We start from the raw sequence: 19,384 nt of genomic DNA on the forward strand, positions 1-19,384 counted from the left end.
ATTGAGGTACATGCATGTGTGTGTGTGTGTGTGTGTGGGTGTGTGTGCAGAGGCATGCAAGGGTGCGTTGGGCATCTGTGCGTGCGTGCATATGTGTGTGTGTGTGTGTGTGTGTGTGTGTGTGTGTGAGTGTGTGTGTATGTGCGTCGTGCATGCATATGCGTGTGCGGTGCCAATGATGAGTATCGCTCTAAATAGGACATCTGCATCCTGCAGTACATAATTTCCTGGAAACCACATATCCTATAAGCAGTTCCATCCTGGACAAGAAGACCAGTAGGGAAAATCTGCTTCCATAGTAACCAGCCGGGCATGATCTCGAACTGGGCAGGGGTGAGAGTTCACAGGATATACACTCTCTGTGAACCCTGACAGGGGGGTGTGTAGGTGGTTGCTTTACATGATACACAGTTTTTGATATGATTGCTTTGAATGATACACAGCTTCAGGTCTTCTCTTTTCCTCCTCTTGATTTAAAGGGAATCTTGGTTTGTTGGAAACCAGAACTTGCAGTTTGAAAAATTCCATGGTAGGATGTTACCATGTCACGCAAACGCCATCCTGTGGTGAAATATGCAAACTGCAACTGGACTCAAAAAAATTTTTAGGTTCATCCACTGAAACATTTTTTAGTGTGTGCTTTTCTGGGGTCTTATGACATTAAATACAGATGGCACAAGATATCAGTTTTTTGGACCAAGTTATTGAAAAACTTACAAGCTGTTTATTTTGTATAATATGTCTCCTCAGACTACCCTAGAAGTCATTCAGCAAAAAAACTAATTTTTCTTTCTGAAAAATCCCAACCCCTATCCTAACAACTTGTCAACAAAAAACAAAGTGGTTACCTTCTGAAGAGTTGGCAACACTAGGAAAGTATTTGTGTGCCTTGTGGATTTAGCCTTTTATTGTGTAAGCAGTAAAGACCAGAAAATCCTCAAATAAACGCATTTGGGAAGGAAGGACCGAAGACTAATCGCTCGGTTTACGGTAAAGCCAGAGAACAGTTGTACTGTGATTAGTCACCGTCTGGTCGGACATGAAGCGAGGTCAGACAGAAATATGCACTGCCTTCTTCAATGTTTTAAATGTATGTCAAAAAAATAAAAGACCAGGAAAATATATCTTCTGAGAATTTGGACTGCCTGTGTGTGTGTGTGTGTGTGCGCACGCGTGTGTGTGTGTGTGTGTGTGTGTGTGTGCAAGTGCGTTCACATGGTGAAATATCTGTCACACCCAACCAGATACACACACTGCACGAATGACTATTTTTTTTCTCTCTTTTTGTTTCTAGACTTTTCCATGACTGCACTCTGTCTGCTTCCTGCCATTCTTCCACAGGAAGCTGCTGCAGGAACAAGGGAACGACGCAAAATCCTGCAGGAGACCACTCCTGCCTCTCCCACTAAGAGCGCTGATGGGCATCGAGCAGTCACTCAGGGTAAAGAGGAGGTCCCCGCTATACCGGATAGACACACACACACACACACGGGACAGACATCTCTGCGCAACTCATCGTACACTCGCCAAGACACAGTCGGGTCTTCCATACACACGCTTGATTGGTCGCGGGGTGCCAGGACACTGTAGGACCCTGCTTGCTGAAAGAGTAACAAAGGAACCCCTCCCAAACCCCCATCCACACGCCCTCAACAGACCTGGAAATGGATTCTGCGTTCTGGTACCTGTTTCTCCTCGTCCCAACAGGTAGGGTGAACCGAGACACTGTCATCAGTGTGAAGTCTGTCATATGGTCATTCCGAAACATGTCTTTTTCTCTCTTTTTTAAAAACTTTATTCTGTTCTGTTATTGATTAGAATGGGGTTGGCTAATGTTTTAGGAAAATTGAAATTTGAGACTTAATTCCTTGTTGGTCCTCTTAACCAAAGACAGCTGGCTGCTCGTCTCAGCTCAAACTCCCAACGATCCCGCAACCCAGACTGAGACAGCCTTCGGGACCATTTCACTGAGCACACCTGCTCAATCCACCACAGGTACGTCCTTCAAAATCATTATGAGTAACGAGGTATATCTATATCACTGTGCGGAGCATAGCATCACTCAAAAGATCTGGATAGAGAAAATGGGTTACAGGACACGAGTTAAGACAATGTTTCTTAAAACTTTATTTATTTTTATTTATTTTTTATCAAAAGCAGAAAACAGTTTGGTCCAAAACTTTGAATAATTAATTTTAGTTTAATTTTAAGACTTTTTTAAAACTCCAGGACCATGGTTGACAAAGACACTAAAAAAACTATCTCGGGTGGTTAATTGGGCAACTTATAGTCTGGTTGTGCTGCCTGTGCATGAAATGCACTGCTTTGTAGTAATGACTGCACAAAATGGCTGGTGGGTTGTGGAGTGGGTAAGAATGGCAGCTAGTAGCATGTGTTTCAGAGGATGCCTGTCTAAACTCTTCTGAACTAGTTATGGGGACAAGCCTATAAATATTATTGATAATTTCAAATTGGGAGAAGACAAATAATGAACAAAGTAAAAGAAAATAATACTAATAATCTGTAAGACCGGGACAAGAGCATCAGTGGTTTGTGGATCTGGCTATTAGTCATTCACGCTGATCAACAGTATTAATATTCCTCTGTGCCTCTCTGTGAAGGTAAACATTTCCTGACTGAGACCTCAACATCAGTCTCAGAAGATAAGAGGACAACAACTCCAGGTAAAGACCCCACCACCTCATTTTATCTCTCACTGTAAGCGGACACTGTAAGTAAATTTATATTTGTCATCTTCAATGTCTGCTAACAGCTGTCTGTATCTTGTCAGAGAAGTCTATCTGTTTTAACCTCATATCCATACCCTTATTCAATATTCATCCGTTAATATTGCTGTTTAGCAATCCAATGTACACACAGTCAGCACCACGAGAGGGTAAATAACTCACTGGTGAGTTTACAGTACATACACTATCAAGACACAAAAAAGTCATAATGTTAGAAAGTTAGAATGAAAGCCAGCTATCATAATTCACCTCCCGAACCATAGTTATAAAAAAATTAATCATTATCTATCATTCTTTCAGTGGTTCCATTGTCTGTGACATCACAAACCACTCCTCCTGCTCAGAATGAACCTACAACAGCACCTGCAACCTCAGTAACTGAGGCTAAATCCTCTACATACTCACCCACAACCAATATCTCAGGTAACTGCTATCCGGTCTGTTCTGACATGATCACTTTGGTTGAGGGGAAAGTACCATCTAGCCCTTATGGTGCTATAGTCATAACATAAGACATTTATTCATTTAAAAAAAATGTATAATTAGCTTTATTTTTATTGATCCCACAATTCACCTGATAATTAATCGTCTGGATTAGAAATTCATTGGAATTATGGGGCTTGAGTTTACTTAAGTGAACTGCATATTACGTTGCTTCAGAGAAAGAACAGAAATGATGAAAATGTTGTGAGGAGTATAGAAGCACATTGAGAATTGTGTTTGTAGAATTAGCAAAAAATTGGAATTCAGAATAATTTAAATAGGAATTGAATTTAGACAACTGACCTGGATAAGGAATTAAATTGATGGAATGTAAAGGCTTTCCCTAATTGGAACTGAAGTTGAATATGAGACCCCCTGAGAGTAACTGGTCCCCACTACCCTGATGTCTACGCATGGTTTGTTTCATTTAACCTGTTCCCTTCCATGGTGTGGGTGCCAGCACCCACATATTTTGGACTCATCACATTTTCAAGATTTATCAAAATAAATCAGACATACATGCCGAAAATTCGCTTTCAGAGCTTATGTGCCTCTTCGCGCAGGTAAACATTTCCTGACTGAGACCTCTACGTCAGTTCCAGAAGACAAAAGGACAACAAACCCAGGTAAAGACCCCACCGCCTCTTTCTATCACTCACCTCTGAGTAAACTTTAACTTGTTATCTTCTGTACTAGCCAGCATCTGTCTGGATTTCTGTTTGTATATACCTCAGAACATCAACCTATTTAATATTCATGTATTATTGCTGGTGTATAGTGACCAAAAATGCATACCAGCAATACTTAAAGGGTAAACATCTCATGGGTAAGTTAACAGAACATAACTATCTAGTACAGACACAATCAAGTGCAGACAAATTCTGATAGAGCATGACTATTTTTTTCCATTGTGGTAATTATGTGTTTTTACAGTTCTCTAACAGTTGCATAGGGATGATTAAATGGCTGGTTAGCTTTGTTTTAAAAGGGAGGGGATCATCTTTGCTCGTGCTATTCTGCTGTACAGGAAATACCAGATGCACAGAGACGACATCATATCCTCCAGCAGGCACAAGCGCCTGTCAGCCTACCACGGGCACCACCACTGTCCGACCAGGTCACTTCCACCTCTCTAAAAAAAAAAAAGCTCAGTGAATCACTTCACACGAACCCTCTGCACATCCTGTTATTCAGTGGCACAGGGTTTCACCAGCCCATGTCACGTGACTTAACAAGTTCTTCTGATTGGTTCAGGAGCTTGACAAAAGAAGCATTAGCACATTAGAGATGACAGTAAAGTTTCTGCACGATAGTGGCGCATTCTTCACTTTAATACACTGGCCTTAATGCAAATTATACAATTAGTGAGCACTAATTAATTAAATAAATAGTACAGTATTTGCATCTAATTCACAAATATGTAGATAAATGCATATGTTTATTATATTTATGTGACAATGCCAGGTCAGCTTTATTGAATATCCCCAGCTGAGTAATTCTATTTTCTGTCGCAGTGTCAACAGCAGCTGCAGGGTTACCCCCAATGCCAGGAACTTCCTCCGCACATCCCACAGGGTCTGAAGCTTCGTCCTCCCCCAGTCCCACTGCAGGAAACAGCCTGACCACTCTCGCCTTTGGTGAGTCCATTTCATCCTTTTACATCCTTTGTGACGTGCATAGGGGAAAACCTTAGCATGTATAGCACAAACCCCATGCCCTCCCCCCCCCCCTTTGACAGAAAGGCGGATATGTGTTAACCCCAGACACTCAGGATTTTAATTGCTGTAGAAGACCCGTTTTTTTAGTGATACTTTGTCTTGTGTTGAGCACCTCTGTGGACCCTTTTCTATGTTCCTTCTCACTTCAAAGGCTTGCTAATGATTGCTAGTCTTTCCTTAGTCATTGTGGAGCTTTCCCTTCCATTCAGGGGTGATGAGTTTTATCCTCATCCTGATCGTTGTCATGGTGGGTCTAGTCACAGCTATCCACCTGAGAGGGCGATGCAACAGTGCTAAAGAAGAAGGTGAGCCTGTGTGTGAGCACATGTGTGCGGGTGTGTGCCTGTGTGTGTGTGTATGTGTGTGTGTGTGTGTGTGTGTGTGTGTATGTGCACTTGACAGTGACAGTTTTAAGAATTTCATTGACTGATGCCCACATAAGAACATATGCTTTATAGTACAGCATATTATCAAGGTGAAATCTGCATAGCTTAGCATAGCTTGTCAAATAATTTGGCACATATTACAGACTGATATGATATGTATTAAAACTAGTAAAGTATATTGTACATTACATGCATAAAATAATTTAAAATTCATTCTACAATCATTTTTAAAACACATTTGAATTATTTTTTTCAAAACATCAAACTCAATACAGTATAAATTTCACCCAAAGCAGTAAACATTCTGACACTAGAAATGTTCAGCACTGGAAGTTCTGAGTTCCATAACAACTTCATTGAAAACGGAAACTCCTTAGCAACCAGGAAAAAAAAAACAAAGGGGAGTATCCCTGGTAAAAGTTCCACATTTCAGCACAGTACTGTCAGGTTGTAAATCTTCTGAGCATAGAGTGACCAGGGCAGGGCTCGATTTATGGGGAAGCCAGGGAGAGCTCACCCCCCCCCCCCCTCCCTTTCCAAAAATAACTGGAACCCCTCCAGTCAGATCCCCTCAATGACCATTCCCCACCCCCAACAAAGGCCAGTGTGTAATTCAAACCCTGACCAATGGTCTCTGCTTTGCAGGCAAAAAGAGTGGAGATTCTGTGGTGTCTGAAAGGTAGGGAGCAGGACATCTTGATTACTGAAGATTTGGGGGAAATGACAAATTTAAGTAGGGCTGGAGTACACATTGTATGGCTTGTGTCACTGTTCTATTCTCATTGTCAGGGTACTGGTGTCTTTTATGATCAAATAATATAATAATGTTTTAAAAAATGATTTTTGGTATTACTTGTTTGCTCCCAGCCAGCTAACATCGAACGGGGAAAAGGAAAGCATAACTTTGGTCTCTGTGAAGACGATAAACACTGAAACCGGTAAGGAGCTTTTCACAAGAAAAAAAAGGATTGTTGCAGGTTCAAATTCCCCTGCAAACAAAAGGATGTGATGAAAGATTATGCATGAAAGAATGATGAAATATCTCTCCAATATGTTCACCAATCTCATAATACACTCTAGATGAGTGTTAGCCAAGGGAGAGTGCACAAAGCACTCAAATCAAATATTTGTGAGATTTATTTTTTGCGGGAAATAAATATATAATTTGAGAATAGTGTGGTTTTGGATGATTCCATTGAATCATAATCGAAGTAGAATATTTTCCAAATGTTTGATGATTAGAATGTGGCTCAGCATTATTTATTCTTCTGTCAATAGTGTAAATAATTTTGGAGGTCAGCGTGGACCAGCAGTTTCAAAATTTTCCCAGCTCACTTAAACCTTTTTTCCGAGACACACCCTTTATTAAGCCTTTAAGGTAAAGTTAAGATTCTTTTTTGAACATACCGTGTATCTAAATCCCTTCTAATAGTCCGCAGTGGGTACCAATTCACAATGGAACTACTCATTTAGATGTGTAAGTATACCTGGAAATCCCTGGATGATCTGTTCACTTATCTGGTGTCAAGATTTGTGATGAGGGCATTCTTTGGATTCTTTGGCAAGACCGTTAACCATCTGAGACCATGTCTCAGCATTGGACAGAGATTACCTCAAGGGCCTCTACATTTCTCCACTGCTCACAGATACAGATTCGCCTCAGGTCTCTTCGATCCACAGCACCACGCTGGACAGTGAGGAGCAGGAACTACGCAGAGACCTGCTCAATATTAAGGTGGGTCCGTCGCAGCCAGGGTATGCCTCAGTCACCGGTCAACACCAACATCCAAGACATGGAGCTAGCATAGACCCAATATGAACATGCATTACATGCTACTGCTAGCATGGACCCAATACGAACATACATTACATGCTATTGCTAGCATAGACCCAATATGAACATGCATTACATGCTATTGCTAGCATAGACCAAATATGAATATGCATTACATGCTGTTGCTAGCATAGACCCAATATGAACATGCATTACATGCTATTGCTAGCATAGACCAAATATGAATATGCATTACATGCTGTTGCTAGCATAGACCAAATACGAACATGCATTACATGCTATTGCTAGCATAGACCAAATATGAGCATGCATTACATGCTATTGCTAGCATAGACCAAATATGAGCATGCATTACATGCTGCTACTAGCATGAATCCAATATGAACATGCATTACATGCTATTGCTAGCATAGACCAAATATGAACATGCATTACATGCTGCTACGAGCATAAATCCAAAATGAACATGCATTACTGCCAACATGAACCCAATATTAACAAGCATTACTACACACCACTCCCAGGATAAACATATAACTACACACTGTTCCCAGTGTATAATAAAGTCAATACAACTATGCATTACACTAAAACACACTGCTTCCAATGATGATATGAAATTAATAGATATTTTCACACACTTACACACATATGTACACACTGTTTACCCACACAATATATTGACATATATTACACAATGCTCCCTATACAACAGCAGAATTAATACATATACATATGAAAATACACAACCCTACTTGAGAAGAATGGAAGTCTGATGCCCTGTATTCTTTTTTTTCTGTAGCAGGTGTAAAAGCCATTTTGTCAAAAAACACGCCAATCCTGAGGCAGCAACAAGGAACAAAATGAACTGTGATCATTTTATATCATTTTTAATAATTTTATTTACTGAAAAAACAGTCATCGACTTGCCATTTTCTATGCTCATGAGTATATGTAAACATGTAAACATGTAAACAGCAGGGCTGTTTGTGTGTGTGTGTGTGTGTGTGTGTGTTTGAGAGTGCACAACACTGTGTGTTCTGACCAGAGGTGGAAAGTCCAGGGATCAGAATGCAAAAGTCCTGCCATGTGTTTCTTCCACCCATGAACTGAGCCAGCTTGATTTCACTAATCAGTTCTACCTCCTGGCCATAGAATTGTGCACAATTCCTAACATAATTATGGAACAAAATACTGGGGAGGACTTTTACATTGTGGAATTGGATTTTCCATCTGTAGGCCAGACACTTCATCGTGAAGCACCTCTTGTTCTGGGGACCCTCTCGCTCACAGGCTCTCCATCTGCATCAAACAGACAGACTGGTCTCCAGGTGATATTACTCTTGAGAACCTGCAGCTCTGTCACAATAAATAGAGGCGAGGCCTAAGGCAATGGTTCCCGACCTTGGTCCTGGAGTACCCCTGTGAATGCTGGTTTTTGTTTCAACCAGTTACAATCCCAGAATTTTAAAAAGTTGTTTTCTTAATTGGGTGCTTTTTGTGTTTAGAGGGATTATTTACCCTCTTGTACCACATTATGTCAGAAATATTATGTGTGCCATAAATGATTAAATTCCCATGTTCATTTTGTGCTTATTGTGCTACATTACAAAAATTAAAAATGAAAAATAAACAATTTATTAAGAAAAATGTACAACTTGTTAAAATTCTGGGATTGTAATTGTGGTTGGAACAAAAACCAGCATTCACAGGGGTACTCCAGGACAGAGGGTGGAGAACCACTGACCTGCGACTCCATAATGCATCATCTTCAAATTTAACACACTTCATCACCCATAAACCCACTCACAACTTCACAAGGAACACTGCAGCAGAAATGTGGACTCCTATGATACACAGTACTACAGAAGAGATAGCACCAATTATACAGGAGCAAGTGTCTTCCACTCACAAACACTAGTGTTCTGTTCACTGTGTGAATTGCATGGAATAAACTTCCATGCAATTCCAGATTGATCAAAATGATTTTCTTTTTGGATGTTATGTATGTTATGCATTTTTTCATCTAAATGATTACATGATTAATTTGTGTACTCTGTGGAAAAATATAAAATGTGATTTTGATTTGTTAATTTATACTTAAAGTGTAATTTCACCATTTCAGAATACATGAAGAATCAAATTAGAAATCTAATCATAATAAAACTCTTTGCAAATCAATTTTTTTGACAATATAAATAAAAATAATCTTTTCTTGACTTCACATAAACAGCCAAGCCAATTTTTACATTGTATGTTGAATTAATTGACTAAGTAAAATATCTTTTCTTTATGCACTGGAATAGTCAGTAAGCTGATAACAACATGTCATTTCTCACAGGGTAGATGATGAGGAAGGGCTAGATTCTACAGATGATGTAAAAAAGGATTAATTAATTATTACCACTGCAATTTTAGAATGCACTCCTATCCAGAGAGACTTGCAGAACATTTGCATTTTTGCAGTATCTATTTTATACAGCTGGATATATACTCAAGCAATTTTAGGTTAGGTGCCCTGCTCAACAGTAGCTACAATGGCAGGGTACTATTGGAGAGTTGAATCTGCAACCTTTAGGTGAAAAGCCCATTTCCTTACCCAGTGCACAACACTGCCTCCAGGATCTGCAGGTTCATTCAACGCTTATATAAGGAAGGATAAGGACAATTGGTAATCTACTATGACTGCTTTTTTTTTTTTTTGCAGTAAAAGTGGTCTCAATGAGCCTTTGTATATCAAATTAAATGAGGGGTTCTGAAAGAGGGAGGACTTGGAGAGAATTTAGAGTACTTGAGCCAAAGCCAGGTCAGGCTTTAGGCAAGAATCTGCCATCCAGCACGAGACATCCTGCAGGCAAGCTGAGATGCATAATGAGAAGTGTGCGCTGGATAGAGGAAAGGAGGAGAAACGTTTAGTATCATCAGAGCAGAAGCGCTGTACACACACACACACACACACACACACACACATACATACATATATATATGTGTGTGTGTGTGTATGTGTGACTCAAAAAGAAAATAAAACGACAACACAAAAAAGATTTTACTTAGCCATTATTTATTCAGCCAAAAATAAGCTAACCTGCTGAAGACACAATGCACAATGGAAACATTAATTCTACACCGTAGTTACCGTTTCCATTAAAAATATATTGTATACTAAATTGTTACCAAACACAATTGATGCGGGCTCGCCCATTCCCGACTCCGGAGTATTTTTGACAGTTTTCCACGTGGCCATTTAGGGACAAGCAAGGAGTCTTCCCATTGGTCCAAGACGCTGTTCATGACAGAGGCGTGGGGCCTACTTCCGCTTCCTGTAAACATTGAGGAAAATATGAGGTCTTAACGGCGTTAAATTTTCTCTTAATGTCATGCATGGATTTTAGTTTAATTTCTGTTATTTATCGTAAAGTGAAGCATACGTAAGGTCCTGCCTGCGCGCGTGCAAATGTAGCGAGCTATGTCTACCAGAACGGCAAGGGAAAGACAAGCGCGTGGACGACGATAACATTTCGAAATTCAATTATCTGCTTCTTCTTATACGGGGATGTTTGGATGTAAACATTAGCAAGTTAGCTTTTACATAAACAAGCTAGCTATTTTACTCCTAGCACATAACATTGCCAATCAACTACACCGACATTCTATTGTGGGGTCTTGTTTTATTAGCCGCTAAAACATTATAGTTTGTGTGTGGATATAAGTGAAGATAAACTGCTGCGCTCACAAGCCAATTGCCGGCTAAAAAATGGATAAAGAAGAATCGGACCGATTGATAGAAAAAGCAAAACTGTGCTTGCGATCCGGACGGAGAGAAAAGGCGCTCCAGTTATTATATGAAGCTCAGAAAATATTCCCCAGCACACGAGCCAGAGGTAATTTCGCCAGTCATAGCATGCTAGTCTGGGTGCTTAAATAGATATTGCAACGTCTGGATCTTTTCGCTTCTTACATAATGCATGCTCCGTGTATTTCTGTCCAGAATGACCGGGGGTAGCCCGCCCAGATGCCTGTCAGCCACCGAAATTTAACCGTGAATGTATTTATTTGACGTAATGATCTACCTGCCTACGCATTCGGCGTACCCAACACAAGGATAAATGCTGGAAGCTTAGCTCTTTAACTGTTGTCTTCAGTTCACTGTAGTACAGTAGATTGCTTTCATTGATTCGACACTTTTTAACGCAAATGCAGAAGTATATCTGTATGACAATGTGATGAACTGTACATACAGTACCTAAATGCGATTAAAATCTCAAGTTGTATACAATAATGCAGAAATTGTGGCTTTATTTGGACATTGCCAGGAAATCCAGCTCTTGTCGTGCCGTTGAGCGAATTTGATAACGTGGGTGTATTCAAACGCGACAGAAGCCCATTGTTCACGTGGTAACTGGTTGCTAAGGGACCAGCCAGCCAGGCAAACAGAAACATGCAAATTATTGGACTGTAGTGAAACCTTGGTTCAACATTTCATTTCAGAACATCATTTTGTGGTGGTGTTGAAAGATATAGTGACTCATAGTAGTCGGTGGGTTGGGCGATGGGGAGCTCTGCATGTCATACATTAAGGAGAAGGCTGTGTTCCACCCTGGTTCCACCCCTACACCCAACCATCTCCAACTCCACCCTCTCCTGAGTGCATCCAGCCTTGTATCACAACAGCGTCCTCCAGAATTCTCCTAAAAAAAAGATTGCCTAAATAAAATAGAAATAACAGTAGCTGAAACTGTGTACAAATAAACCAACAAAAAATATTTGCATAAATAAAGCAAGGAAGGTAATGGTCGTGTGAACCTAGATGCGGGATATTAAGAAGTACAGTGGTTTAAGAGGCATAAATGCATAATAAAAGGCATAAATGCTTGAATGAATTAGTCACAGAAGCATTCTCAGTGAGCAAAGAGGTGTTTTTAACAAAATTAATATAACTGTTAGAATAAGTATCCAGAATCTCTGGCGAGACGGTGCCTTCACACCTCCATGTGTAATCCTTCCTGCTCACACAGCACTGGAAAGGGTGTTTCATTGGCCTATTTCCTCTCATGGGTTTTGTGAGGAAACAGACTACAGGAAGCCGGCCATATTGGTTATTGCTCTGTTATATATGCTCAGCAGAGATGAAATCTTTGCTCAGAATCCTTTGTGCCTCTAGCTCTTATGAATTCACAGACTGTAATATCCATCTATCTATCCATCAATTTTCTTAAACCACTTATTCCTGGTTGGGGTGGTTGGCTGGGGCATATCCCAGCGTGCATTGGGTGAAGCAGGAATACACCCTGGACGAGCCACCTACTCATACCTACTGGAAATGTAGAGTCTCCGATTAGCGTAACCTGCGTGTCTTTGGACAGTGGGAGGAAACTGGAATACCGTTGAAGACGGGGAGAACATGCAAACTCCACACAGGAAGACCCCTGGGCTCGGAACTCAGTGGCTTTTTTCTATGAGGCAACCGTGCTATCCACTGAACCACCGTGGCACCCGACTGGAATATCACTATAAGCAAATATTGTACCGTTGGCTTAAGCCCCTTTTGCTCTGCCTGCAACTGGACCAGCATCACTGTCAGCGACGTAGGTTTCCTAGATGGACTTTTGTCCAAATGCTAACTGAGCCCACGTCTGTATAGCTTCCCCAGTGGGGCTCAAGCATGGTTCACACTAGTACGGCTGCTTGCCACTGTTAACCCCTCCCCCCATCTGTTTATCCATCATCTCCCAGTTCTGATCGACGCCATCTTGAGGAACGGCAGTGCGGCGGGAGAGGGGGGGCGTGCCCACGACCTGCGCTTCCGGCGTGGGAGCGAGGAGGAAGAGGATGAGACCGAGCGCGTCAGGGGAGGAAGCGACAGGAGTACGGCCTACACAGAGGAGCAGCAACAGGGCGTGTATAGGTACGGAAGCCTCGCTGGGACACATTTTCTTAAACTTGCCTTCGTATCAAAAGCCATTTTTAAGCTCATGGAAAAGTGTTTTAGCTGTTTATTTTAAATGCCTTGCATCTTACGCATTTAGATTTTTTGTTTATCTAATTTTTTCCTGTCTTATTTTTGTTTTTTAATTGGAAAGTGTTTTGAACATGATGTAAGAAAAGCAGTTGATAAATTAATGAAAGAAAAGGACACTGTACTCAAGTTTATTGTCGCTCTTATCTCTGACATAGTGTAATGGTGTCCGTTTAATGAATAGCCAGTTGTGTTATGTATTGTGACTAAGCACTGATCACTGATTGCATTTCCCCAATTTCCTTCTTTGCCAGATCTTTCAGAATGCCACTTTGCATGGTGTAGCTTAAATTCTCTTACAAAGAGTAAATCTATGTTAATTGCAGAGCAGTACAACAAAATTGATTATCACATGACCACTTATGTGCCCCTTGCCTATGTGTCTTCTTTTGTCTGAGTGTGAGTGCTCTGTAGCCTGACGCGACTTGATGCGCTACACAGCGTGGTTGAGTTCAGTGCTTTATCTTGTCTCTTGGAGTAACTTCACGGCAACCAATGCTACAGTGAAGAACGCCGCATTTGGACCAGGCTTGCGGCAGTTCGCAAAGAAAGTTCCGGAAAGTTCTCCAAAGCAGCCTTGTGAAGAAACCTTCCATTTCCCTCACCTTTGCAGGATAAAAAAATGCAAGGATTTCTATGAGATTCTGGGAGTGCCCAAGGACGCCAGTGACGAGGATCTTAAGAAGGCCTACAGGAAGCTAGCACTGCGGTTCCATCCGGACAAAAACTGCGCCCCGGGGGCCACTGAAGCCTTCAAAGGTACTCCTCCGTGAGATATCCCACAATGCATCTCTTCCTGTATCTTCCAGGATATTTTGAATTATTTATTTTGTGTGATTATCTTTCAGAATTGAGGTGCATCTTAAAAATGTAATTCCTATGTTTCATACAAACAGACATATTTTTACAAGTCTGGTTTGTGCTTTGAATGTTCAGAAACATTTTTAAATCTGGTGACCTCAATTTTCTGCCTTACATCTTGATATTCCAAAAAGAATGACGTGAAGTGCTTCACAAAGTGGTTCTTTTTGTAGTGCTCATTTCGGTTTTGATGTTTGGTTTTAATTGGGTTTTGCTTGATGCGATTCAGACCATAACCTGCTTATGACAATCAGACTGGGCTGTTTACATGACCATTCATATACTTTGAGTATTGCTTTAATCGGGCTATGATCATATTATTACTGTGCATGTAAATGCACATTTTGAGTATCTGCAGGGTTCTGTGTTATTCTGCCCAATCATAGGTGTAGTTTACGGGGAGGTCAGAGGAAACCTCACCTCAAAGCCAGTTTTATGTAGTATTAGATACTCACAGAGCAGGTGAAATGACAAGCCTAGATGGACTGAATGACCTGTTAGCATCATCAAACAGCCGTATCTTGTTATGCAAAGTCTTACCGAAGACTCGGATGTACTAGCTGTGACCTGGAATGTGTGACCTCTGACCTCATCGCCCCCTCCCCCGTCTCCTCCGGCAGCGATAGGCAACGCGTACGCCGTGCTTAGCAACCCGGAGAAGCGGCTGCAGTACGACCAGGTCGGCGAGGCGCCGCCCACGGAAGCCACGGCCCAACAGAGCGCCTACGCCCGCCACGGCGGCCATCACCGCAACTTCTACCGCGACTTTGAGGCGGACATCTCCCCCGAGGAGCTCTTCAACGCCTTCTTCGGTGGAAGGTTTCCCACGGGTGAGTCCGGGGGGGGGTGGGGTGGTGGGGGTCAGTACAGCCCCTGTGGGGAACGGTTCCATAACATCCAGCTGTTGATGTCATGAGCCCCGAAATAGGTGGGGCTATGTTTTCATGTGTTATCAATGACTACTGTTTTCAACCAATCATTTACTTGGAGTGATTCAAGTAAGTCAGTGATTGACAGTAGATGGAAGGTCCTAAGGTTCAGCTCAGCCTCAGTCTCTCATCACTGCTGATAAGTGCTGTTATGCAGTTAATAATAATATGGGTCAGAAAAGTCTCCCAAAATAGGAAGATTTTATTTCCAAGACTGGAAAGAACAGAGGCCATAAAGGTGGTAAACACGGAGCTTCCTATTGGCAGTAAGATCACTGTATCCATTTGATTCACCACAATATCACGGGTGTTGACACGACATGCTAGGAGTGAGAGCAGCGCCTCATCCACCCTGAAACTGAAGGCTTCTCGCTGGTCTCCCGACAGGAAACATCCACGTGTACAGCAACAGAGGGGCGACCTACGCGCACTACTACCAGCCGCGCCGGCGGCGCATGAACGAGCGGAGAGAGGAGGACGTGGAGGACAACCGCAGTCAGGTGGGCTGCCTGTCCATCACGCCGGCGCTGACGGTTAACCTGCAGCGTGATGTAAACTTTACATCGCTCGTTGCCTTTTTTTAATGTCAACTTCGTATTAGTTTTGTGTGCAAGTTGGAAATCAGGTACAATTAGTTCTGCCTGTGATGCGTAACGGTGACATCACAAAGGCAATCAGCCGTTTAAGGTGGACATGGTAATACGTCAGTGCTGGCATTCACGGTGAGGGCCCATTTGTTTTTCTTAAATAATCTGCATACTAATCTAGAACAAATTCATACCTGCTATTTGTGTGTAAGGAAAAATGACAGGCCATTCAATGGTTGTGCTTTACGTCCCAGTAGATGTATGACAGGACGTTTCAGTTGCTGTGAAAAGAGACCATGGAATTAAACGTAGTTGAGATTAAATTGATCCCACAAATGGAAATGGAAGATAAAAGCCCATTGAAGCAACTGTGAGTTCCTCACTGTGAGAGCCAGTTCGCGTTTGCTCCCAGGGGTTAGGGTTAGGGTTAGAACTGGGGTGGAGGGTGTAATGTATGGACTGAACTGAAGGTGGCGTTGTGTTGTTTATTGTCACATTTCTCCCAACAGCAAAACACCTTCACAGCCTTCCTGCAGCTACTGCCTGTCCTGGTTCTGATCCTTATCTCCGTGGTGACGCAGCTAATGGCCACCAACCCTGCTTATAGCCTCTTCTACAAACCGTAAGTCAGCTGCACCTAGCAACAATGGCACCAAATATAAGAGGTGCCACACAGGGTCCAGTACTTCTGTTGTGTGCAGCAAGAGGTTGTGGATTACATCATTTCTGTGCTTCAAGACACCTGGTCAGGGAGCTTACCATTTTTTTTCCCTTCACTGAATCTTAACATGCAGTTAGATATTTACAGACATCATAAAGTCAGCATAAGAGATGGATTCATCTGTCTGCAATGTGGCAAGGGGTGTCCGTTCATCTGTCTGTGAGTTGAGGGAACGCTGTGTGAGTGTCTATATGGAAACAATATCTGTGTGTGGTGTGGAAAGTGTATGGGCTCTCCTCTGTGAGGGAACAGTGTCACCCTGTCTGACTGTCTGTCTGTCTGTTGGTCTGTCTATCTGTCTGTGCAGTGAGAGAAGAGCACTTGTCCATTTGTCTGTCCAGGAAAGGTAACGACGTCTTGACTCTTACCACGCAGGTCCATGGGCCTGGTGGTTTCCCGGGAGACCCAGCACATGGGCGTGCCCTATTACGTGGACAAAGGCTTCCAGAAGGAGTACAAGGGGGCGGCCCTGCAGGAGCTGGAGAAGTCCGTGGAGAGCGACTACGTGGAGTACCTGCAGAACAGCTGCTGGAAGGAGAAGCAGCAGAGTAAGGCCCTGCAGGGCTCTGACACCTCGCTAGGAGAGTCTACTGTTTCTCACTGCTCCTCCCAGCTCCTTTTAAAGTTTAAGGTGAAAACCGAAGACAGCAGACCCTGTGGCTCTGCAGGACCAGGTCTAGGGCTGGGGACCCCTTGCTTTGGATTACTGCAGGCTTTCACTGCACCCCATAAAGTGGGGTCAAAGCGTTCCCTCTTTCTCTCTAATCTGTGCCACCCCCAATACAGCTTCATCTCTGCAGACCAAATCTAGTCCCCCATTTAAATAGCTCATTTAATTCCTCCCTCTGCCTCGGTTCATTGGTGGTGAGTGATTCTGGCATAGAATGACTGTAGAGCAGGGGTGTTAAACTTCAGTCCTGGAGGGCCACAGTGTCTACTGGTTTTCAGTGTGTTTCACCACAAGTGAATATTAAAGTCACAGACTGGCTAAGGAGTCCACACACCTTGTTCTTGATGCCTTAATCAGCTACTGTTTGAAAGGAAGCCACTAATTTCTAGGACTGGAGCTTGACACCCCTGCTGTAGAGTGTGTCCATACAAGTTTACACTGAGGTTTGTTGTTTTTTTATGACTCCGCCTTTACTGCTCCCTCCAGAATCGGACCTGGCGAACCTGGGCCAGCTGTACCGCGACGAGAGACTGAAGCAGAAGGCGGAGTCCATGAAGCTGGAGAACTGCGACAAGCTGTACCGCATCGTGGGGCGACAGCGGGGCGAATGAACGGGAGGAGGAGGAGGAGGAGGGCGGAGCCCAACACGGAGGCACGTAGGCAGCGCACAGAAAGTGTCACCGTTTGCGTTTGTAGCAGCATTTATTTTTATCCATTATATTTAGATTTTAATTTAACTGACGGGTTTGGTAGCTACTTTGTTAGCGCGAGCAGCTCGAGTACGAGCGTCTGCCCTCCTCTCTCTGTTTTCGGAAGGGATAAAGAGAGGAGGAGGTGCAGCGGGGCGGAAGAGCTCCCAGCGCTCTGGGAGCAGCTAGTCGTGCCTGTCCTGTCTCGGGAGTGAGGCAGGGTGGGTAATGTAGTGTCACTACATGGGCCTTTGCTCTGCTGAGGCCTGTTTTTATTTCCTTACATTAAGGAATAGGGTTATGATAACAGCGACGCTCGCGCTTCTGTTTGCATTCAGTATCATTTCACAGCCACCCCGCCTGAGTGTTTCGCTAGTTTATTATTTATTCATGTATTTAATCATTTAATTAAATTTAGATTTATTTGTCAGAAGGCACATTTTATTTTATCTATAATTTATTTATAAAAATTTATGCTGTGAATTCAATTTTAGTTTTTTTAATTGCAAGGTTTAAGCCAGAGGGCTCAAATTTTACGCAACAGAGCCCTAGACTCCAGTGGTCAGGAAAGAGTCGGGTTTGAAAATGGAGGTTGTAAACATGGTAAATCCCCTCAGACACATCGGCACGTTTCAGAGGAACTTTGTTTCAGTGGCCTGAGGGGGGTTCCAAAAGCTTTATTTACATTTTTTTTTTTTTACATTATTCAGAAATTAATAACCTGTCCTGTGCACTTTTCAAGGATTTAAATGTCCTTCAACTCTCCTGAATCATCACTGCATGTGGTATCTGAGTGATACCCACACCTAAGCACCTCTTCTCCATTTCCCAAACATTAACGTTTTCATATTCATAGACCGAATGCAGTATAGACAATTCAGCAATGAAAGAGAGAGAGAGAGAGAGAGAGAAAGAGAATGGGGGAGTATGGGCAGTAATCCCTTTTTCTGGTATTTTTCATACTGTCATTTGTCAGAGAGACAATTGTTGGAAAGACAGGTGTGCTCGTGTAATTGACTCTTCAGACATTACATTTTTACATGCCGCGTATCTGATGGTTTTCTTTTTCCCTTCTCTCTTTTTTTTTTCTTTAGCCAGGAGTCTTTAAAACTTAATTTAACCTTTGACCTTAGACCCACGTACTCACTGTCAAACGCATAAACCCTGTACTAACGGGGATGGGTGGGGTGTGCAGAAATTACACATAAACCCTGTACTAACGGGGATGGGTGGGGTGTGCAGAAATTGGCCAGTCCTATTTGCCGTTTCCTGATGGAGGAGGGTTCGGTCCACGGTCAGCTGTGCGTGTGGGCGTGGCCATGCGCGTGCGCAGATGTATGTGGGCGAGTGTGTTTCCCTGTCCGTTAAGTTGAACTGTGGTATTCAGCTAATTTACGCTGAGCAACGTTTACCGTTTTGTTGTGGTTTAATAAAATGTAACACAGTACACTGGTTTCCATGGTTTTTGTGTGTTCTCTAGCTCAGGGTTCAGAACGGGCAGCATCCTCAAAGATCAGTGATAATTACGTAAGATCTACCACAGTGCCTCCCTGTCCACTCAGCCCCCTTTCCATCCACCCAGAACATTATCCAACCACAGCAGTTTCGTCAGCCAGATGTAACCCTCCAGCTGTAACATGCACTGTAAACGCAGTTGTTTTTGCATATGTAAAACAGAAACATTTTGCTACGTTTGAATCAGGGGTGAGGTCATCAAATGTATTCTCTCAGTATGTGGTCATCTGCTCAGTTTGGAAGCCATTGTGTAATACTAAACTGAAT

The 19,384-nt window shown here is 42.6% G+C and overlaps 2 protein-coding genes across 3 annotated transcripts; both read left to right on the forward strand.

Annotated features, from left to right (window-relative positions):
• The first annotated feature begins 1,398 nt into the window (after window positions 1-1,398).
• On the forward strand, window positions 1,399-8,617 carry ecscr (endothelial cell surface expressed chemotaxis and apoptosis regulator). 2 transcript variants are annotated; one of them, XM_035432574.1, is made up of 12 exons: window positions 1,399-1,707; window positions 1,891-1,995; window positions 2,622-2,684; window positions 3,048-3,170; window positions 3,794-3,856; window positions 4,258-4,347; window positions 4,745-4,867; window positions 5,158-5,253; window positions 5,980-6,013; window positions 6,202-6,272; window positions 6,981-7,069; window positions 7,932-8,617. In XM_035432574.1, exons 1-12 carry the CDS (start codon window positions 1,665-1,667, stop codon window positions 7,938-7,940), a joined length of 909 nt encoding a protein of 302 aa, XP_035288465.1. In that variant the 5' UTR covers window positions 1,399-1,664; the 3' UTR covers window positions 7,941-8,617. The 2 variants fall into 2 exon arrangements, with proteins under 2 accessions (XP_035288465.1, XP_035288467.1); XM_035432576.1 differs by having other exon boundaries at window positions 7,935-8,617.
• A 1,824-nt stretch (window positions 8,618-10,441) lies between these two features.
• On the forward strand, window positions 10,442-19,049 carry dnajc18 (DnaJ (Hsp40) homolog, subfamily C, member 18). The gene is made up of 8 exons (XM_035433980.1): window positions 10,442-11,010; window positions 12,863-13,034; window positions 13,759-13,904; window positions 14,627-14,836; window positions 15,323-15,435; window positions 16,032-16,144; window positions 16,619-16,791; window positions 17,400-19,049. Exons 1-8 carry the CDS (start codon window positions 10,884-10,886, stop codon window positions 17,522-17,524), a joined length of 1,179 nt encoding a protein of 392 aa, XP_035289871.1. The 5' UTR covers window positions 10,442-10,883; the 3' UTR covers window positions 17,525-19,049.
• The last annotated feature ends 335 nt before the right edge of the window (window positions 19,050-19,384 follow it).

Source organism: Anguilla anguilla, chromosome 9 (assembly GCF_013347855.1).
Source record: "Anguilla anguilla isolate fAngAng1 chromosome 9, fAngAng1.pri, whole genome shotgun sequence".
Classification (NCBI taxonomy): Eukaryota; Metazoa; Chordata; class Actinopteri; order Anguilliformes; family Anguillidae; genus Anguilla; species Anguilla anguilla.